Consider the following 23,709-nt stretch of genomic DNA (forward strand, 5'->3'; position numbering starts at 1 on the left):
TATTTAGTAACGCGTTACAGTAACGTCGTTAGTTTTGCGGTAACTAATACTCTAACGCATTACTTTTTAAATTCAGTAATGCAGTTACCGTTACCAAAGGTGCGTTACTCCGTTATTTCTGGATACAGTGAAGCTTTTTCCCCCGCACGCGAAGACCGGAGGAAACGTAGTGTGGATGTGTGTGTGTGTGTGTGTGTGTGTGTGTGTGTGTGTGTGTGTGTGTGTGTGTGTGTGTGTGTGTGTGTGTGTGTGTGTGTGTGTGTGTGCTTTCAAAAACATGACGGTCATGGCGAGGCCGCGGTGAAGTTAGTTTTACGTTGGATATTCGTTGGATATTGGACAGAAATGCCCCCAGAGCGAACGTCTGTGGAATATCCAACATAAAACTAACATAAAACTCTTTTTTAGCAGCGGTTACGTTCCAAAAAGAACCTGTGGTAAGTGAAATTCTTTTTACAATTAAAAAGGCTTCAAATTGCGGAGATCAGCACGTATTCCACTGCTCTTCTGATGCTGCTGCATCCCGACTCTGTAGCGTCTTTTTCTCCTAAAGCTGCGGTGCAGGTGTGTTTTTACCAGAGAAGAAAATAGTTATGGGTCGTTTTGTCGCTGTTTTTTCATCTGGGCAAAAAGATTCTTATAAACCGACACCATGGATTATATCTGAGACTGTAATGAACGATTCATCAAAGGTCGTTCTTGAGCTGCTGCTGAAGCTCATTGGTCGTTCTCAGCTTGTTGCTAAGCAACCAACGTTATTGACACAGGAAGTGAAGAAGCGGTGAGACTGTTTAGAACAGGGGTCGGCAACCTCAGGCACGCGTGCCATGATTGGCACGCGGCGGCATAATCATTGGCACACTAAATCAGCCTTTATTCACCGCACTACCCGCCCGTGCGCTCATGAAAGAAACTCCTAAAATAAAGAGTAAAAAGACAAGTAAAAGATGGGGGATTACTTGTAATTTTCCTACGTTTGTAGTTTCTAAACAGAAAACAAGCTTGATATTGTGATATTTAAATGTTCTTCTATTTTCATCCTGCCGCTCGCATTGAAAGCCGGGGGAAAGCGCTGTAGGAAACAGTCATGATGAGGAACGGCTGGTCCAGTTAGTTGAAATGAGAAGTTATCTCTATGATTCCTCCTCATTTCAGCACAAAAACCTCAATAAAGTGGCAGAAAGAAATACTATCCTATTATCATATAGGTCCCGGAACATCGGGAGGGAGAGAAAAGGTCCTGTAAGTGGGGAAAAAAAACGTCGATTTAACGCAGTACCATAAATCAGCCTTCACAGACAGAGCCAGGACGCGGCAGCAGCAGAAATGAAGAGGAGCCGGCAGCTCAGTTTAAAATCCAGTTTTGCAGCGGGACAAAAAAGCAGCAGCACTGCTGTGTTGCAGGTAGGCTGTGCAGAGATGAGTGTGGGCTTGCCACCCGCCCCTTGAAATACGGAATTGTTACGTAATTGGGAATTAAAAGTTGCGTTCCGTATTGAACCAATACGGAACCCCTTTGCGCTCCGTTGACTAGTTAAGCCTCATTTATGGTTCCGCGTTAAATCGACGCAGAGCCTCCGCCGTAGAGTACGCGGCGACCCGCAATGTACGGCGTAATTCTGCGTTGGTCTGACGCAGAACCATAAATCAGCCTTTACCTCTCACTGCTGCTCACTGCACCGACACGCGCGACTTTAAACAAAAAAAAAGTCAAGTCAAGATGTCTCCAGAGGCTCCAGACACCCCACCTCGTCCTAAAGAGGAAACAGGTCTCTCTGAGGTGTGTCAGGCAGCATGCTGCAGGAACCTCCATAAACGTAATATAACATCCCAGAGGAACCAGGCATCTGTTGCACAGTTCCTCATACCTGAAACATCCCCTGAGCTTGATGTGGTGTGATACGGGACATATATTATGCTCTTATTTATTGGTCATAATATACAAGTGAAGGTCGGAAAATAAGAATATATTGCTAAACTTAATTAGTTTCAGTAAATTCAACTAAAGGTGAAACAAATATATTATTTCCCACTACATGCAAAGTGAGATATTTCAAGCCTTTATTTGTTATAATTTTAATGATTATGGCCCACAGCTTATGAAAACCCCAAATAAAAAATCTCAAAAAATGTGAATATTTTATGAAATCAATAAAGAATTAAATAATCAAAATTATAACAAATAGTTCAGTGGAGATCCTCGCACTGAACTTTGAGCAGATCTGTTCGGAGTTCCACACCACAGTTCTGAAAGACAAGGAGCTGCTTGTCTTTTGTCATTTTGTCAATTAATTTAGGTGTGAAAGGGGGATTCTGGCCATTGTAGAAGTTTAAGATATGATTATCTTGATTTCAAGATTTATTCATGCATGAAGCATTAGTCATGATGATGAACGTGTTATTATGTTATCAAAATGCATCATTCTTTGCAAAAATTCAGATTTTTTGTGTGTATTCTTGCATTGATAAAAGATGTGATTATGGAGCTTTGAGACCACCAGAATGCACCATTTTGAGTCTATTTTTCAAAATTTTCCGGGGGGGCATGCCCCCGGACCTCCCTAGAGGGTTCGGGCGCGTTGCGCCCTCACTCGTCCGCATCAAGAATTTTCCTCTTTTTTTAGGACAAGCTGTTCTGATGCCTGTAAAATATGCTTGCATGTGGCCTGTATAGAATATAATTCCAGGTGTGTTGGAAATGTTTTTGTATTTTGTGTCATACCGTAATGTAACTTTGTTTTAGCCTACTGTTGATTATGGCACATTCATTGACAAGAAATTTTCACACTGGCACTCCATGTCAAAAAGGTTGCCGACCCCTGGTTTAGAACAATGTAAATCCATACAGAACCTGCTGAAATGAAGGCTTGAGGGGATTAATGGGAACATTTAAAGTAATGTTTTTATTTAAAGTAACTCAATAGTTACTTTTCATAGTAACATTAGTTTTTGGTCTAAGTAACTGAGTTACTAACTGAGTTACTTTTTTAATGAAGTAACTACTAACTGTAACTAGTTACTATTTTTCAGTAACTAGCACGAGTAGCCCCTGACTGCAGGCCCGCAGACCCTCAATGTGGGCGGAGTTCAGCGTTGAAGGGGGCGGTGACGAATTTCCCTCTTGGTTGTTGTATTCTTGCCGTCTTGGTATCACAAATAATGGAAGTAAGTGTGACTTTTATAATATTGTTCATATAATTGTAGGTGTATCATTAGGTTATATGAATTAGCTGCACATGATGAGCTAATGACTGTATCTTTTGTTGTGGCACCGATGTGGCAGGCGGACTTTTGAAATGCAAGAAAATCTGGTTGCTTTTCAAATTGAAACTGCTGTCTGCGAGCGCTGGATTAAAATCACAGCACAACCAGAATGCAGACTCTTTGTATTTTGGCTGTGTTAATAATTACAATGAACATACTTTGGGTGGGGAGATAAATGTTGTCCCCACCGAGGATAAAAATAATTCAGCAGAATAGAGGGTAGGACGTGTACCGGCAAATCGCACCCTGGTTATATTTAAACTAACGTAATACTAACGTAATACTAATATCAGAGTGCATTCGGTGGTGTATGCACTGTAATGAGACTAATCATACTACAAGAAAAACATTCTATGCATAGTCAGTATTTTGTGACTTTATAATCATGTTTGTTTATTCTTTTTTATGTATAGAGACATATTACAGTGATCCATGATGGGGATAACCTCCCCAAATCCACAAATAGATGTCCGTTCTGCAAGTACAGTGGATCCGGCACTTATCAAGTGGACAACCACATTAAGGGCCTCAGTGAGGCACAAAGGTATTACTTTTGAAATGTATTTATTAAATACACTGTAATTAAGGGTTCTGCAATATGACCCTACTGCCCTTATCGTTCATACTTTATATTAACATGTAAAGTAAAAATGCTCTATGAATATACGGGTGACATTTTTTGTTGTTATTAAGAGCATATCTTGTCTTTTGATTTTAAAATCACATAAATCGTATAAAACTCAGAGATTCTGGTTCTGGTACCTCCGTCCCGGATCAGCAGGCTCAGCTTGCTGCTGAACAGAACCCCCCCCCCCGGTACCGGTACCGGTTCCACGTACCTCCGTCCCGGATCAGCAGGCTCAGCTTGCTGCTGAACAGAACCTCCACGTGGTTCAGAATAAACTCCACCACCACCGACTGGATCCGAACCTCCATGAAGGCAGCAGAACCGGAGAAGCAGGCCGACTCAATCTGTCTGGACCTGCAGAACCAGAGTACAGGTATTAACGATCAATCTGTCTGGACCTGCAGAACCAGAGTAACAGGTATTAACGATCAATCTGTCTGGACCTGCAGAACCAGAGTACAGGTATTAACGATCAATCTGTCTGGACCTGCAGAACCAGAGTTACAGGTATTAATGAGGGGGCGGAGCCTAAAACAGGGGGAGGAGCCACTAACGAGGGGGCAGAACCAGAGTACAGGTAACAGGTAGTAACCACTCTCTCCGTCTGGACCTGGGGGGACAGAGGGGAGGGGTTAGTGACGAGGGGGCGGGGTCTCACCTGAGCAGGTTGGGGGTTAGTAATTATGGGGGGCGGGGCCTCTAACAGGGGGCGGGGCCTCACCTGAGCAGGTTGGGGGTCAGTAACGTTAGGGGCGGAGCCTCTAACAGGGGGCGGAGCCTCACCTGAGCAGGTTGGGGGTTAGTAACGGGGGGGCAGGGCCTCACCTGAGCAGGTTGGGGGTCAGTAACTATGGGGGCGGAGCCTCTAAAAGGGGGCGGGGCCTCACCTGAGCAGGTTGGGGGCCCACACGATGGCCAGGTTCTTGCTGTGCATGTTGGTGATGTAGCTGAACGCTGCCAGGCGGGAGAGGTGCCGCATCAGGAACTCCAGGGTCCTAGAGGGAGAGGGTTACAGGTCAGAGGGGGCGGGGTCAGAGGTCAGAGGTCAGAGATTAGAGGTCAGAGGTCAGAGGCTAGCGGCGCTGCAGCCTCTGACTCCAGACCGCCGTCCAGAACATTTTTTTTTATTGAAAGACAAAGTGCAAACATACAATCCTCCACCAGGGGGAGACACTCACTCGGGAGGAAATCAGGACACAATGAAACAATAAACTATAGAAATACATGAAACAGAGACACAAACTTATAGAAATACATGAAACAGAGACACAAACTTATAGAAATACATGAAACAGAGACACAAACTTATAGAAATACATGAAAAAGAGACACAAACTTACAGAAATACATGAAAAAGAGACACAAACTTACAGAAATACATGAAAAAGAGACACAAACTTACAGAAATAAAGTAAAAAGAGACACAAACTTATATAAATACATGAAAAAGAGACACAAACTTACAGAAATACATGAAAAAGAGACACAAACTTACAGAAATACATGAAAAAGAGACACAAACTTACAGAAATAAAGTAAAAAGAGACACAAACTTACAGAAATACATGAAAAAGAGACACAAACTTACAGAAATAAAGTAAAAAGAGACACAAACTTACAGAAATACATGAAAAAGAAACACAAACTTACAGAAATACATGAAAAAGAGACACAAACTTACAGAAATAAAGTAAAAAGAGACACAAACTTACAGAAATAAAGTAAAAAGAGACACAAACTTACAGAAATAAAGTAAAAAGAGACACAAACTTACAGAAATAAAGTAAAAAGAGACACAAACTTACAGAAATACATGAAAAAGAAACACAAACTTACAGAAATACATGAAAAAGAGACACAAACTTACAGAAATAAAGTAAAAAGAAACACAAACTTATAGAAATACATGAAACAGAGACACAAACTTACAGAAATACATGAAAAAGAAACACAAACTTACAGAAATAAAGTAAAAAGAGACACAAACTTACAGAAATAAAGTAAAAAGAGACACAAACTTACAGAAATAAAGTAAAAAGAGAAACAAACTTACAGAAATACATGAAAAAGAAACACAAACTTACAGAAATAAAGTAAAAAGAGACACAAACTTACAGAAATACATGAAAAAGAGACACAAACTTACAGAAATACATGAAAAAGAAACACAAACTTACAGAAATAAAGTAAAAAGAGACACAAACTTACAGAAATACATGAAAAAGAAACACAAACTTACAGAAATACATGAAAAAGAGACACAAACTTACAGAAATAAAGTAAAAAGAGACACAAACTTACAGAAATAAAGTAAAAAGAGACACAAACTTACAGAAATAAAGTAAAAAGAGACACAAACTTACAGAAATAAAGTAAAAAGAGACACAAACTTACAGAAATACATGAAAAAGAGACACAAACTTACAGAAATACATGAAAAAGAAACACAAACTTACAGAAATAAAGTAAAAAGAAACACAAACTTACAGAAATACATGAAAAAGAGACACAAACTTACAGAAATAAAGTAAAAAGAGACACAAACTTACAGAAATACATGAAAAAGAGACACAAACTTACAGAAATACATGAAAAAGAAACACAAACTTACAGAAATACATGAAAAAGAGACACAAACTTACAGAAATAAAGTAAAAAGAGACACAAACTTACAGAAATAAAGTAAAAAGAGACACAAACTTACAGAAATAAAGTAAAAAGAGACACAAACTTACAGAAATACATGAAAAAGAGACACAAACTTACAGAAATACATGAAAAAGAAACACAAACTTACAGAAATAAAGTAAAAAGAAACACAAACTTACAGAAATACATGAAAAAGAGACACAAACTTACAGAAATAAAGTAAAAAGAGACACAAACTTACAGAAATACATGAAACAGAGACACAAACTTACAGAAATAAAGTAAAAAGAGACACAAACTTACAGAAATACATGAAACAGAGACACAAACTTACAGAAATAAAGTAAAAAGAGACACAAACTTACAGAAATACATGAAAAAGAGACACAAACTTACAGAAATAAAGTAAAAAGAGACACAAACTTACAGAAATACATGAAAAAGAAACACAAACTTACAGAAATACATGAAAAAGAGACACAAACTTACAGAAATAAAGTAAAAAGAGACACAAACTTACAGAAATAAAGTAAAAAGAGACACAAACTTACAGAAATAAAGTAAAAAGAGACACAAACTTACAGAAATACATGAAAAAGAGACACAAACTTACAGAAATACATGAAAAAGAAACACAAACTTACAGAAATAAAGTAAAAAGAAACACAAACTTACAGAAATACATGAAAAAGAGACACAAACTTACAGAAATAAAGTAAAAAGAGACACAAACTTACAGAAATACATGAAACAGAGACACAAACTTACAGAAATAAAGTAAAAAGAGACACAAACTTACAGAAATACATGAAACAGAGACACAAACTTACAGAAATAAAGTAAAAAGAGACACAAACTTACAGAAATAAAGTAAAAAGAAACACAAACTTACAGAAATAAAGTAAAAAGAAACACAAACTTATAGAAATACATGAAAAAGAGACACAAACTTACAGAAATAAAGTAAAAAGAGACACAAACTTACAGAAATACATGAAACAGAGACACAAACTTACAGAAATACATGAAAAAGAAACACAAACTTACAGAAATAAAGTAAAAAGAAACACAAACTTACAGAAATACATGAAACAGAGACACAAACTTACAGAAATACTTTAAACAGAGACACAAACTTACAGAAATAAAGTAAAAAGAAACACAAACTTATAGAAATACATGAAACAGAGACACAAACTTCAACGACCTCTGATTGGTGGAGAAACTAACGGTTCTGATATTTTCACATTTTATTTTCTCATTTGCAAAAATACAAAAAAAGAGGCTTTTTGATTAATATTACAGGTTTTGTGAATAAACCATTTTGCCAATAATATAGTAAGATTAATGATATAAAATAGATGGATAGTAAATAAAGCTAAACAATCCATGTTTAAAGCAAAAGGAGAAATATAGTTCAACACAAACACAAACACTAATTACAGATATTGTTCCATAATGTTTTAGTGAAAGATCAACTAAATAAATGAGAAACATCTTCATTGATCCTTCACAGAAACGACACAGCGTTGAAGAAAAACTATACCTGGTTAAACTCTCAATTATTAGTATATTAGGATGCTTTCACACCTGTGGCCCGTTTGTTTTGTTCCGTTTCAGGGGCTGAATCGATACAGTTGTTCCGTTTCTCGTTCGTGGGGTTTGTGTTCACAAGGCAAACGTCTGTACCGTTTCAAAGCTGATAACAAATGAACCAGCTGCTCTCTGATTGGTCAAATGAACGCGGAAGGAGTTTCCTCTTCCGTACTCCGGGATAAACGACACGCCCCTTTCAGTGCAGACCGCAGCCGTCGGCTTTAGGCTGATTTATGGTTCCGCGTTACACCAACGCAGAGCCTACGGCGTAGGGTACGGCCTAGGGTACGGCGTAGGCTCTGCGTCGTTTTAACGCGGAACCATAAATCAGGCTCATGCGCTCGGCGCAGAGCGGAGCCCGGCAGCGGACGAGAGGCCGCTGCCGCAGCCGGGTTTGCGCTGCTGTTCAATTCGGGCAGGGTTTGCAGCTTTGCGGCGCTGCGCAAACCCTGCCCGAATTGAACATTGTTTAATTTCATACAATGTTTAATTTGTGCCGCGCTGGGAAGACATCTCTGCACGTCCAATAGGAGAGAAGGTGCTGGAGGCTGCACAGACTCTTCTTGCGCCGCGGTCGCACATACGCATGAATGGAGTTGTATCGGTTGCTGTGTGGATTATGTTCTCACTCCAAATTAAAAAAATGAACCGTTTCAGGTCTCGATTGGAGACCACCTCTCCTAGGCGATCTCGGAACGCTTGTTTTGTACCGTTTCAGAGCGCGATTGCTGTGTTCACATGTACCAAACGTTCCGATCTTTAGGGGGAAACGTTCCCTGTATCGGAACAACTGCTTGAAACGGGACAGGTGTGAAAGCACCCTTAGATACTTCCTTTAATTTATTAGTAATTAAGTATTTTGCAGCGCCGTCCAGATCATGTGACATCAGACCAACATAACTGCAGGAGAAGATGCTGGTGACCTTTGACCCCGCGGGGGGGGGGGGGTCACCTGTCTGTAGGGGGGGTCACCTGTAAACGGGGGTCTCACCTGTAATGGGGGGGGGGCAGCTGCTGGATGACGTCATGGATCTTGATGAGTCGCTCCTCATCCGTCGCCGCGGAAACGGCTTCCTGGAAAACCAGGAAACCAGAGTCAGGTAGGGGGCGGGGCTAGACATCAGGCCACGCCCCTGCAGCTCTAGCCCCTCCCACTCACCAACCACTGACTGTGACTTTAAATCTCAGTTAAAGACTCATCTTTTTTCCTTCACTTTCAATTAGTGTCTTTCTATATCGTCTTATCCAGATTTTGTCTTTTAGCCTTTTTCTTTCTTATATTTTTTCTAAATGTCCCCTTTTATGTCTTCTCTTTTAGCCGTTAAGCACTTTCTGTGAATCACTTTGGTGGCTCAGCCGTTTGTAAATGTGCTGTACAAATAACAATTTTTTATGTTTATTTTCTTATTTTATTTTAATTTTTATATTTTTTTGAGGCATATATGATGTGATATAGTGAGGAACCAGGACTAAACCGGCATTATTTTGCTTCCTGTTTCCTCCAACACGTTATTCTGTTGTTCTTTATTTCTGGATCAGACTGGTACATTGTTTTTTTTTGGGTTTTTTTTTTTTTTAATATTTTGATGCTTTTAATTTGATGGTGATTCTTTGTTTTTCCAGATGAAGCCAACAATAATAATAAACAATAAACTGTTTATAGTGTGTTATTACTTTTCTATTGTTGCCTCTTGTTTTTGCACTATCCCCTTTGCTGCTGTAAACTGCAAATTTCCCCTCTGTGGGACTAATAAAGGATTATCTTATCTTATCTGCAGCCGTTAAACTTGAGGGGGTCCTGCAGGTCCCCCAGGTCTTGGGGGACCTGCAGGACCAGGAGCAGGACCTGGACCAGGACCAGGACCCGGAGGACCTGCAGGACCAGAGACCTGGACCAGGACCAGGAGGTTCTAAAGGGACCAGGACCAGGACTCACCGAGAACTTGTCGTAGAGCTGGTAGCTGAGCAGCGGGTTGGGCAGCTCCCTGAAGTAAAGTTTACACAACGATCCCACACAGTGGATGTCCTGCACGTAAACGTCCTTGGTGAGATCGGGGACCTGCTCCGAGTCAAACTCGTGTCTGCAGACCGAGAGACGGAGACGGGGGGGGGGGTTAGGGTTAGAGGTGTCTCCAGATACCTGGAGTTCCTGCAGGTAACTACAGATATCTAAAGATACCGTCGTTCTTACCGCAGCTTCTGGATGTTGGAGGCGATCCCGGAGAGCCGGTAGATTCCGTCCACCACGCCGTGTTTCTCGATGAACTCAGTGCAGCTCTTTAGGACCTGGGGGACTGCAACCACAGGAGAGAGGGGCGTCAGGGGGGCGGGGGGTCCTGGGGGTTTCTGGGGGTTCCTGGGGGGGGCTAAAGCCTGGATTATGGTTCTGCGTTAAACCAACGCAGAGCACACGCCGTCACCGTGACGTCGTCGTGAACCTTCAGACTTCTCCGTCACTCCATTTCTCTGTGGTGCAGTTCCCCCCAGACCGCTAGTTAGCGATCTTTTCCTGAATGGTTTATCCGACTTTTCCGGTCACAGTGAATCAAAGAGATAAGGACAACTATTGTGCAAAAAAGAAATAAATCAAAAAATCAAAAAAAAAAAAAAAAAAAAAAAAAAAATACACACACACACGAAGAAAAGAGGCTGAAAGTTCATGACTGGTTCAAACCAGAAATGTGTTGCTGCCAAGCAAACCAATCACAGCCTCTTGTCTGCGTTGGGTCGTAGTTACAGTTTGTGGGAGGAGCTAGCAGGCTAACGGCGAAGCTACGGCGTCGATTTGTTGCCGTCTCTGTGTTTGAGCTTCCGCCCTAGCCGACCCGCTCCCGCGGTGCTAGCTAGCTCACCATCGTATCCAGAGTTCAGCAGATGTTCTCCAGGTTTTAGACAGATGTTCTCCAGGTTTTAGTCAGATGTTCTCCAGGTTTTAGACAGATGTTCTCCAGGTTTTAGACAGATGTTCTCCAGGTTTTACTCACCATCGTATCCAGGTTTTAGTCAGATGTTCTCCAGGTTTTAGTCAGATGTTCTCCAGGTTTAACTCACCGTCGTATCCAGAGTTCAGCAGATGTTCTCCAGATATTCTCCAGGTTTTAGTCAGATGTTCTCCAGGTTTTAGTCAGATGTTGTCCAGGTTTTAGTCAGATGTTCTCCAGGTTTTAGTCAGATGTTCTCCAGGTTTTAGTCAGATGTTCTCCAGGTTTTAGTCAGATGTTCTCCAGGTTTTAGTCAGATGTTCTCCAGGTTTTAGTCAGATGTTCTCCAGGTTTTAGACAGATGTTCTCCAGGTTTTAGACAGATGTTCTCCAGGTTTTACTCACCATCGTATCCAGGTTTTAGTCAGATGTTCTCCAGGTTTTAGTCAGATGTTCTCCAGGTTTAACTCACCGTCGTATCCAGAGTTCAGCAGATGTTCTCCAGATATTCTCCAGGTTTTAGTCAGATGTTCTCCAGGTTTTAGTCAGATGTTGTCCAGGTTTTAGTCAGATGTTCTCCAGGTTTTAGTCAGATGTTCTCCAGGTTTTAGTCAGATGTTCTCCAGGTTTTAGTCAGATGTTCTCCAGGTTTTAGTCAGATGTTCTCCAGGTTTTAGTCAGATGTTCTCCAGGTTTTAGTCAGATGTTCTCCAGGTTTTAGTCAGATGTTCTCCAGGTTTTAGTCAGATGTTCTCCAGGTTTTAGTCAGATGTTCTCCAGGTTTTAGTCAGATGTTCTCCAGGTTTTAGTCAGATATTCTCCAGGTTTTAGTCAGATATTCTCCAGGTTTTAAACAGATGTTCTCCAGGTTTTAGTCAGATGTTCTCCAGGTTTTAGTCAGATGTTCTCCAGGTTTTAGTCAGATGTTCTCCAGGTTTTAGTCAGATGTTCTCCAGGTTTTAAACAGATGTTCTCCAGGTTTTAGTCAGATGTTCTCCAGGTTTTAGTCAGATGTTCTCCAGGTTTTAGTCAGATGTTCTCCAGGTTTTAGTCAGATGTTCTCCAGGTTTTAGTCAGATGTTCTCCCAGGTTTTAGTCAGATGTTCTCCAGGTTTTAGTCAGATGTTCTCCAGGTTTTAGTCAGATGTTCTCCAGGTTTTAAACAGATGTTCTCCAGGTTTTAAACAGATGTTCTCCAGGTTTTAGTCAGATGTTCCCCCAGGTTTTAGTCAGATATTCTCCAGGTTTTAGTCAGATGTTCTCCAGGTTTTAGTCAGATGTTCTCCAGGTTTTAGTCAGATGTTCTCCAGGTTTTAGTCAGATGTTCCCCAGGTTTTAAACAGATGTTCTCCAGGTTTTAGTCAGATGTTCTCCAGGTTTTAGTCAGATGTTCTCCAGGTTTTAGTCAGATGTTCTCCAGGTTTTAGTCAGATGTTCTCCAGGTTTTACTCACCATCGTATCCAGGTTTTAGTCAGATGTTCTCCAGGTTTAACTCACCGTCGTATCCAGAGTTCAGCAGATGTTCTCCAGATATTCTCCAGGTTTTAGTCAGATGTTCTCCAGGTTTTAGTCAGATGTTCTCCAGGTTTTAGTCAGATGTTCTCCAGGTTTTAGTCAGATGTTCTCCAGGTTTTAGTCAGATGTTCTCCAGGTTTTAGTCAGATGTTCTCCAGGTTTTAGTCAGATGTTCTCCAGGTTTTAGTCAGATGTTCTCCAGGTTTTAGTCAGATGTTCTCCAGGTTTTAGTCAGATATTCTCCAGGTTTTAGTCAGATATTCTCCAGGTTTTAAACAGATGTTCTCCAGGTTTTAGACAGATGTTCTCCAGGTTTTAGTCAGATATTCTCCCGGTTTTAGACAGATGTTCTCGAGGTTTTAGTCACCATTGTATCCAGGTTTTAGACAGATATTCTCCAGGTTTTAGTCAGATATTCTCCAGGTTTTAGTCAGATGTTCTCCAGGTTTTAGTCAGATGTTCTCCAGGTTTTAGTCAGATGTTCTCCAGGTTTTAGTCAGATGTTCTCCAGGTTTTAGTCAGATGTTCTCCAGGTTTTAGTCAGATGTTCTCCAGGTTTTAGTCAGATGTTCTCCAGGTTTTAGTCAGATGTTCTCCAGGTTTTAGACAGATGTTCTCCAGGTTTTACTCACCATCGTATCCAGAGTTCAGCAGATGTTCTCCAGATGTTCTCCAGGTTTTAGTCAGATGTTCTCCCAGGTTTTAGTCAGATGTTCTCCAGGTTTTAGTCAGATATTCTCCAGGTTTTAGTCAGATGTTCTCCAGGTTTTAGTCAGATGTTCTCCAGGTTTTAGTCAGATGTTCTCCAGGTTTTAGACAGATGTTCTCCAGGTTTTAGTCAGATATTCTCCAGGTTTTAGTCAGATGTTCTCCAGGTTTTACTCACCGTCGTATCCAGAGTTCAGCAGATGTTCTCCAGGTTTTAGACAGATGTTCTCCAGGTTTTACTCACCGTCGTATCCAGAGTTCAGCAGATGTTCTCCAGGTTTTAGACAGATGTTCTCCAGGTTTTACTCACCGTCGTATCCAGAGTTCAGCAGATGTTCTCCAGGTTTTAGTCAGATGTTCTCCAGGTTTTAGACAGATGTTCTCCAGGTTTTACTCACCGTCGTATCCAGAGTTCAGCAGATGTTCTCCAGGTTTTAGACAGATGTTCTCCAGGTTTTACTCACCGTCGTATCCAGAGTTCAGCAGATGTTCTCCAGGTTTTAGTCAGATGTTCTCCAGGTTTTACTCACCATCGTATCCAGAGTTCAGCAGATGTTCTCCAGATGTTCTCCAGGTTTTAGTCAGATGTTCTCCCAGGTTTTAGTCAGATGTTCTCCAGGTTTTAGTCAGATATTCTCCAGGTTTTAGTCAGATGTTCTCCAGGTTTTAGTCAGATGTTCTCCAGGTTTTAGTCAGATGTTATCCAGGTTTTAGTCAGATGTTCTCCAGGTTTTAGTCAGATATTCTCCAGGTTTTAGTCAGATATTCTCCAGGTTTTAGTCAGATGTTCTCCAGGTTTTAGTCAGATGTTCTCCAGGTTTTAGTCAGATGTTCTCCAGGTTTTAGACAGATGTTCCTCCAGGTTTTAGTCAGATGTTCTCCAGGTTTTAGTCAGATGTTCTCCAGGTTTTAGTCAGATGTTCTCCAGGTTTTAGTCAGATGTTCTCCAGGTTTTAGTCAGATGTTCTCCAGGTTTTAGACAGATGTTCTCCAGGTTTTAGTCAGATGTTCTCCAGGTTTTAGTCAGATGTTCTCCAGGTTTTAGACAGATGTTCTCCAGGTTTTAGTCAGATGTTCTCCAGGTTTTAGACAGATGTTCTCCAGGTTTTACTCACCATCGTATCCAGAGTTCAGCAGATGTTCTCCAGATGTTCTCCAGGTTTTACTCACCATCGTATCCAGAGTTCAGCAGATGTTCCCCCAGGTCGCAGCCGAACACGCGCTCCTTCAGGATGCCGCGCTGCTTCAGCTTCTGTTTGCTCGGCCGGGACTTCATGAAGGAACGAAGGAACGTGATCAACTTCCCGTTCTTCCTGGACACTGGAGAAGAAGAAGAAGAAGATATTTACATGCCGGTTTCATTCCGATGTAAACATCTCCCCGGGAGCCACGCCCCCTGAAGCCACGCCCCCGGGTGGCCACGCCCCCTGGTGGCCACGCCCCCTGACCCCGAGCTGCACCTGTACAGGTCGGATTCTTCAACCCCCACATTGGGGACGCCCCGATACCGATACCAGTATCGGTATCGGGGCAGATACTTACGGTGGCCGACGAGGACCAAACCCACTGCAACGACCTAACCGTCCCAGTTCAGGAAAACGGCTTCAAGTACAGAAACGATTCCAATTCACAAACTCAAAACCAGGAACAAAAAGAGGAACGTGGTGCAAATGAAAAACCTGCAGGGGGCGCTCTCAGCGTAACAGCTTAATGGACAGACACGGGATGTAGAGAGAGACCGAACAGCTGACTGTAACGTTAAAATATAATAAAGAAACGTGTCGTAATGTACCGCGTTGTACAGTGATATAAACATCACATTACCGTTCCCGCTGTATGTTTAAACCATGGATGTGATCACTTTGGTTCAGTCAGTTGTTCGGTCTCTCTCTACATCCGTGTGTCTGTCCATTGAGCTGTTACGCCGAGAGCGCCCCTTGCAGGTTTGGAGCAATAATAATAATAATAACAGGGCTGTACAGTGCGACAGTTTTCATCGCATTTGCGAATAAAAATCATCCGGTGCGAAGAGAAATATGTATCCACTCGCATTTGTGCGAGTGAGTTGCGCTGGGGTCATGTTAAAAAAAGTTTGAAAATCATTATGAATGTCTCTTGACCTACATCAGCCTTTCTCAACCGGGGTGTCGTCAAAAAATTACCTATTCTGACATTTCATATATAAATACCGTATTTTCGCGACCATACGGCCGGGGCGCCGTGTGGAAAGGCTATTAATACTATTAATACATCCATGATCCGACCGCGCGCGCCGACTGCGCCTCGAAACGCGGACCAAAATCTTACTCCGCTCAGAAGAAAGTAGTACCTTTTTGCGGTCCCGATCACAGGACTCTAGCAGGTTTTGAGCTCTGAACTTTTAAGTCTGGTGTAGAGTTAAGCCTTACCTTATTAAATTAAACATTTTTCGGGTCGTGAGTAGGATAAACACCGGAAAACTTCTTCCGAGTTGGAGTGTACTTTAATGTCCGCTCAACAGTGTAGGATTTTAGAACATCAACACAGGAGCTAGTGCTGTATCACTCCGCCCAATCTAAAACATATTAACAACTACAGATAAACTGACTAGTGTCATTATAGTCCCTGATTTACATCAGAATATAAAGAATATATTTATAAAATAATGAACCCTGAATTACCAAAATAACCTTAACAAAAATAAATCTCCTCTTACACTTATAAGGTGAGCATGAATCAATCTTTTTTATGATGTAAAATTGTATGTATTTATTTACTTTTATTTATTTAATTTTAGTTGTTAAATTTCTGGAAAATAAAAAAGTCAAATCATACATGAGAGAAACTATTCAGTTTGTGGCTAAATATTTTCATTGTATGAAACTGAAGATCATAATGCAAACCTGACATTTACTTTTAGTTCAGTTTGTGGAAAATGGTTGGCCTGGCTTTCTCTTTAAAACTTAAACAGTTATAAAGCATTACAAACTGTAACAATAGGGCAAACGCACAGCATTGTTTTGTATTTTGTGTCTTTCGAATAAAAGGACATTTTTTCCAGTCATATGTTCCTCATTCAAGGTTGTTAAAAAAATACTGCTATAATATCGTATCGTTATCGTGATCTCAATATCGTATATCGTACCGTATCGTGAGATTAGTGTATCGTTACACCCCTGCTAACTGTCCACCCGGGTGTGCTAGTAAATTTTTATTTGTGCTACTAAAATTTTTAACTTGCTAGCACCAGTGCTACCATTCAAAAAAGTAAGCGTACAGCCCTGATAATAACAATAATCACTTCCGGTTGTAGTGACCGGTTATGAAGCGTTTTTCTTTTGAAGATGGTTTCTGCTTTTATATGGTTTTGTGCTTTGCATCGTTTCTCTATTTGCAGCGTTTGATGATGCTGCATTTGTCTTTGATTTTTGAAGCACGTTTTTGTACCTGGTTTTGAGTTTGTGAATTTGAATCGTTTCTGTACTTGAAGCCGTTTTCCTGAACTGAGACGCATTAGGCCGTTGCAGCGTTTGGCCCTCGTCGCCCACCGTAGATACTGCTCTCATAAACTCGCAAGAATTCTCCGATACCAGCAGTGGTGTAAAGCCGTGATTCCCAACCCCCGGTCCCCGGACCGGTACCGGTCCGTAGAGCCGTTACTACCGGGCCGTGGAATGGCTTGTGTTCCGATCATAATTAGGGCTGCAACGACGTTGTCGACAAAAAGCGATAATCAAAATTGTCGGCAATTGTCACCAGACGGTTTTTTCCCAATGGAGTGAGGCATCTCACTTCACTTTAACTCATACAATCTCTGCCGAGAGCCGCGTGTCAGCGCAGCTTTCTTTTTTGCGTCTCCCTGCACCAGACGACTGCGCTCACTGATCAATACTGCAGATGCTGATCAATGATATGAGCAGGGGTCCGTTTCACAAAGCAGGTTTAGTGAAAACTCGGAGTCTGTTAACCCTGAAATGAGGGAAACTCTGAGTTTTCCGTTTCACAAAGGGAGGTAACTCAAACCAGAGAGAGAGAGGTAACTCTAGCCTGTTTCACAAAGAGAGGTAACTTAAGCTCTTGGTCAGTTACCGTAGTAACAGACTCTCTGAATCTAACCTGGTCGGGACCAGGTTTATCTCAATGAACCTGGAGTTTTTCTGCGTCTCCGCCTCTTTCAGAGCCGCACGCACATTTGATTTCCTCATTCATTCAGTCAGAGTTTTGGCGAAGTTCTGCCGTCTGTCATTAAAAACAGAGTCAGTATATTAGAAGTCCATTGTCACGAACATGGCATGTCCTTTTGATGAAGACACAATTGATGAAGGTGCAGAATTAATGCGCAGAGAATTAAATATTTTTCGGGAGATGGTTATCAGACCACGTAATACATGTTATTACATAGTCTCATTACAGGCAAAGCAATATATGTTAATCCTTTATTTATTATAATTTTGATGATTGAATTGTTTAATGATTTCATAATATATTCTAATTTTTTGAGATTTTTTATTTGGGGGTTTCATAAACTCTGAGCCATAGGCTAATCATCAAAATTATAACAAATAAAGGCTTGAAATACCTCACTTTGCATGTCGTGGGAAATAATATTTGTTTCACCTTAAGTTGAATTTACTACGAATGAAGTTTTGCAATATATTCAAATTTTCCGACCTCCACCTGTATATTATTACATGAATAAATAAGAGCATAATACAGGGGTCTCCAACTCCGGTCCTGGAAAGACCTATCCAGCATGTTTTAGGTGTCTCCCTGCATGAATGACAGCAGCAAAGTTGAATAAAATATCTATTTTTCATTGAAGAACCCATCTTTCTCGTGTTTATTATCATTTGCCACATAATTAAAGCAACCTCATACTAAATTTAAGAAAACAATTTTTGCATTTTTTTGTCATATAATTTCATCCAAAACTTGTCGAAATGTGTTTCTTTGAGTGGCAGCCCTGTCATGGCTTGGCGGACAATAAGTTCTGGTACCTGACCGGACTTAACAGCACAACGACAGGTGCTGTATGCAGGTTAGGTTCAGTCAGCTGCAGAGATGAGCGGACCTCAGCAAACCTCCATGAGCCGTTTCTTTACGTTGTTCGAGTAAAAGAAATAGTGATGAACAAGTGGAAAATCCTACCAAAAAGAAAAGCAAAAGCTTTAATCGCAAGTACGACATTATGTATATAAAATACGGATTTGTTGCAACGGGCGATTTGGAGGCGCCAAACCCACTATGTATTTTATGTGGAGAAACGCTCGCCAACGAAGCAAAAGAAGCCATCCAAGCTCCAAAGACACTTAAATACAAAACACCTTCTCTCAAAGACAAACCAGTGGAAGGAAAAAACGTGAGTTAGATTTGCAGAAGCAAGTTTTAAAGGCCACAACATCAGCTAACGTCGCTGATGATAGCCTGCATTTTAAAATGCATTGTTTTTTTCTAAAATGTTTATTAAAATTGACATAAATTGTCAACCGGTCCCTGAGCTTTTTGTTTATACTTCTGCTGGTCCTTGGCACAAAAAAGGTTGGGAACCCCTGGTGTAAAGTAATGAAGTACAAGTACTTCGTTATTGTACTTAAGTAAGATTTTTGAGAATTTGTACTTTTATTGATACTTTCATTTTTCTGTACTTTTACTTTTACTTCGTTACATTTTCAAGGAAAAAATCGTACTTTTAATCCGCTATATTTAAAATTGGACACGTCGTTACTCGCTACAAATTAAAGAACAGCACAGCGGGGGCTGATTTATGGTTCCGCGTTACACCGGCGCAGAGCTACGGCGTAGGGTACGCGGCGACGCACACTCTACGCCGTAGCCTACGGCGTAGAGTGTGCGTCGATTTAACGCGGAACCATGAGGCGGACGGGAAGGAAGGGGGTCGCGTGGATACACCGAGAAGGAGCCGCAGCTCCCGGGAGAGTTGCGCCGCAGAGGCGGGCCGGAAGGCCGGAGGAACCGCCGTCGCGTCGAGTACCGAGGAGGACTGAAGCCTGAATTATGGTCCCGCGTTAAATCGACGCAGAGCCTCGCCGTAGGGTACGGGCCCTGCGTTGGTGTAACGCGGAACCATAAATCAGCCTTGAGCGGCAGCCGACGCGTGTCCATGCGCACCATTCTTTGATTCCACCCCTTCTGAGGTGGTTTTGGCATTTAAAAGTTCAAAAGTCTCATCCTTTATCAGCTGGGGTTGCTAATGTTGTCACTGCTTATACAGGCTGGGGGTGGACCTGTCAGCGGGGCCAATGGGGAACAGCAGCAGTGATGAGCAAAGGGAGAAATCAAAATGGGGTAATGGAAACAAACGCTAAAGGGGTCAGAATAATATCACCATTACTTAGAGTTGTAAGCAAATTCTTGGATTCTTCATTTCTTTGCAATCCTTTTGAAAATAATTTTGTACTTTGAATTTTGTACTTTGTACTTTGTACTTTTTACTTTTGTACTTAAGTACATTTTACACCATGTACTTTAGGTACTTTATTATATTTAAGTTGAGGTACTTTTATACTTTTACTTAAGTAATTTTCAAGCAGAAAATTTGTACTTTTACTTAAGTACAATATTTTTGTACTTTTTCCACCTCTGGATACCAGCACCGATACTTCATTGTTGTTGTAGTTACTGGTTAGCTCCTCTAGGGGGAGATGCTGAGCTGCAGTCAGCGTGGTGATGAGAAGAGAGTGATACATGAGTTAGACTGGCAGCTCCGTTTCAGACAAGATAGAGACAATTAATGCAGCGGGACGTCAGCAGTTGGACATATTTCAGAATAACCCCCCGTTCACACTGAAACGTCACGGGCGTCACAGGCAGCGGCTGCCACTCATTGTCTATGAAAACGAGCGTCGGGAGCGTTGCGTCAATTTGAAGTTGAAAAATCTGAACTTTATGCAAATGAGCAGCGTTGACGCCGAGGCAGCGTCCAATCACAGACCGGGATTCCTGAAGCCTCAATGCAGATTGTACTTTCATGTTCACACAAACGTTCACTCATTCACATGCTACAGGAGCAGAGCTGTCACTAACACACTTATCTATCAGGAATTCATATATTTCATCCAGCAAAATGACCTTTTTGATGATTTGACTGATGTTTTTACCTGAACTGCTCATGTGAAACCGGGCTCAGGTTCTGCTGCAGAACCAGACCAGAGGGAACCGTCAGCGGCCCGAGTCCAGCGGCCCGGTTCTGGCCCGGCTCCAGCTCGGTTCTGGCCCGGCTCCTGCAGCAGCTGCACTAACCCCCCCCCCTCTCTCTCCCGGTGGTACCAGCAGGTTCTGGTTCCGGCTGCTCTGACCTCATCACTGCTTGTTCTCCGGGTCAAGAGGCCTTTGTTTGAGGCTGGAACCGGGCCAGAACCAGGTCAGAACTGGACCAGAACTGGACCAGAACCGGGTCAGAACTGGACCAGAATCGGGCCAGAACCGTGTTCATTTCTGTATCTTCTGTTCCACAGATTAATCTGGTTCTTTATCGTTGGTTCTTAGTTTTCCTGAACATGAATGTTGAACAGCTTAAACTCTAATGCTCTTTATTATAAGATAATAATCAGGTCTGTGATTGTTTTGTCTGGATTTCCCCAGATTTACACCAATACGTGATGAATCAACGAAGAAGCTGCTGTAACAGATTCATGGAGTCATGAGGGTTAGTCCTGGTTCTGATCAATATTCTCATCAATCTTCTGATCAATATTCTGATCAATATTCTGATTGATTTAGATTCTTCACCTTTAAATGATCAACATGAGGCTTCCAGCACAATTTATGGTCAAAAACACCCAAGAATTTATGATCATAAACTATTCCTGTTTCAAAATCATTATTCATCCATTATATGTGATTATTAGTTTTCTGATATCTAAATAATATACACTTGGTTTTGTTTAAATGTAATGATCATTTATTGGTATTAAACCAACGCTTTAGGGTTTTCAAAACAGTCATGTGATCAGCTGATAAACAACTAAACAGCTGATCAGCTGAGACCTTTGAAAATGTATTATTATTTTTATTATAAACAGCTGATCAACAGCTGAGACCTTTTAAAAGCATTATATAAATAAAATGTATTATTATTATAAGCTGCTGATCAGCAGCTAAACAGCTGATAAACAGCTGATAAACAGCTGGTTCTGCAGGAAAGTGTTTGTGTTATAATGATATAAATTCTGTATTATTTCATTATTGCACCTAAATGTTTCTATACGATAATTTTTATATTTAATTTTTATTTGTTATTATTGTTTATCTCTCTATTTGTCATTGTTGTTAACATGTTTATGTTGTTACTGAACTTTGAGCTGCTGTAGAAATAAACTTTATTATCTGATTATCAGCTGCTGAACAGCTGATAATCAGATAACCAGCTGATCAGCTGCTGTTTATCTGTTGATCAGCTGGTGTTTGTTCCACGAGGACGATCACAGGCGTGAGCACGGATCAGGTTCAGGTTCTGGTTCTGGTCTGAACCGGATCTGCAGGTCCAGATGTTTCTCTCATCAGTCCGACCGGAACCAGAACAGCTGTTTTTAACGTCACAGAAAACTCAGTCTGCACTGCAAAAACTCTACATTTACCAGGAATATTTGTCTTATTTCTAGTTAAAATGTCTCATTTTTAGTCCAAAAAATCTCATTACACTTAAAACAAGACTCATCACTGGAAAAAACAACAGTTTTCACCTGTTTCAAGTAGATTTTCACTTAAAATAAGTAGAAAAATCTGCCAGTGGAACAAGATTTTTTTGCTTGTAATGAGAAGATAAATCTTGTCCCACTGGCAGATTTTTCTACTTATTTCAATTGAAAATTTACTTGAAACAGGTGAAAATTGTCAAATAAGTTATATTTGTATAGACAAATATTCCTGGTAGATTTATAGTTTCTGCAGATGTTCCAGATGTTTTTCTCATCAGTCCGACCGGAACCAGAACCAGCAGCTGTTTGTGACGTCACACAAACTCCGTCCAGAACTGATTCATCAATAATCACTGATATCGATGATCAAACTGATCAATAACTGGTGTTTAGACCGGGGACCAGAACCTCCCGGTACCAGAATCATCAGAACCAGAACCCCCAGAACCTCCAGAACCTCCGGGTCCGACAGAAACACATAGAAAAGTAGAAACCGAACTTTAACCACCGAGACGGAACCGCCTTACCTCTCTGCAGAACCGGGACCAGGACCAGGACCAGAACCAGAACCGGGACCAGAACCAGAACCAGCAGCTGTATATCCTCCGAGGTTCGGCCGAGCCGCCGGTCCAGACTCGGTACCAGACTCGGTACCGGAGCGCCTGCAGCGCTGAGGCTGATTTATGGTTCCGCGTTAGAATGACGGCGTCGGTTCTGCGTCGGTGTAGAAGAACCCTCAGGGCTGATTTATGGTTCTGCGTCGGTAACGCAGAACCATAAATCAGCCCTGAGGCTCCGCCCGGCTGGTGCTGCGTTCAGGAGCCTCGGAAACCCGAGCTCCGATTCTGGTGCTGGTTCTGGTCCAGCAGATTCTCTGAGCTAAGTAACATTAAAGTAGTTTGTTGTAGTTTGTTGTTGTTTAAACCAGAGTCGTCCGTCAGACTCCTGATATAAATGTGTTAGTTTCTCCCAGAAGAAACTGCTGAACTTTCATCCTCTAAAATAAAAAACATGTTTCCAGGTCAATTCCAGAACTTTTCAAGAATTTTCAAGGGTCATTTTCAAAATCTTCAAGCACCTTATCGCTGTGGTAAAATATCTACAGGAATAAATACAGGACTGTCTCAGGAAATTAGAATATTGTGATTTTCTGTAATGCAATTACAAAAACAAAAATGTCATCCATTCTGGATTCATTACAAATCAACTGAAATATTGCAAACCTTTTATTATTTTAATATTGCTGATCATGGTTTACAGTTTAAGAAAACTCAAATATCCTATCTCAAAAAATTTGAATATTCTGGGAATCTTAATCTTAAACTGTAAAACATAATCAGCAATATTAAAATAATAGAAAATAAAGAACTTTATCACAATATTCTAATTTTCTGAGACAGTCTTGTATGTATTCATAATCATTTTTTCCGCTTTTTATCACAATTATGTTCATTGTATCGCGCTGTAAACATCTAGTGATGTTTCATCTGACTGGTTTAATTTCTCCTTGTAATAACTAAACTATTACAGTCTGATCCCAGAGTTAATATTTCAAAAACTTAAACTAAAATTCAAGCTTTTCAGGCCTTGAAAACAAACATTGAAAAGATGTACATGTTTTTGCAAACATATGATAATTTCATCTTATTATAATACTTTTTTTTTTTTCTCTCTAGAAAAACGAATGTTTTCATTCTTTCTCATTGAAATTCAAGCACTTTCAAGGATTTCCAGCCCCGGAGGAACCGGAGGAACCCAGACCCAGACCTGCACCCACGGGTGCTGATGTAG

The 23,709-nt window shown here is 41.0% G+C and overlaps 1 protein-coding gene across 6 annotated transcripts in view; it reads right to left on the reverse strand.

The window, feature by feature from the left end:
• Positions 1-23,709, reverse strand: part of arhgap32b (Rho GTPase activating protein 32b) — a 69,147-nt gene that overhangs the window by 17,785 nt on the left and 27,653 nt on the right. For 5 of the 6 annotated variants that reach the window (XM_061740653.1, XM_061740652.1, XM_061740651.1 and 2 more), the window contains 6 exons: positions 14,453-14,602; positions 10,329-10,431; positions 10,074-10,218; positions 9,129-9,211; positions 4,780-4,887; positions 4,104-4,246 (listed from right to left, as the gene is read on the reverse strand). In XM_061740653.1, coding sequence (XP_061596637.1) covers positions 4,104-4,246; positions 4,780-4,887; positions 9,129-9,211; positions 10,074-10,218; positions 10,329-10,431; positions 14,453-14,602 — 732 coding nt within the window. The remainder of the gene's footprint in view (positions 1-4,103; positions 4,247-4,779; positions 4,888-9,128; positions 9,212-10,073; positions 10,219-10,328; positions 10,432-14,452; positions 14,603-23,709) is intronic. The other variant, XM_061740654.1, reaches the window with a different exon arrangement.

This window comes from Cololabis saira, chromosome 14, assembly GCF_033807715.1.
Source record: "Cololabis saira isolate AMF1-May2022 chromosome 14, fColSai1.1, whole genome shotgun sequence".
Lineage (NCBI taxonomy): Eukaryota > Metazoa > Chordata > Actinopteri > Beloniformes > Belonidae > Cololabis > Cololabis saira.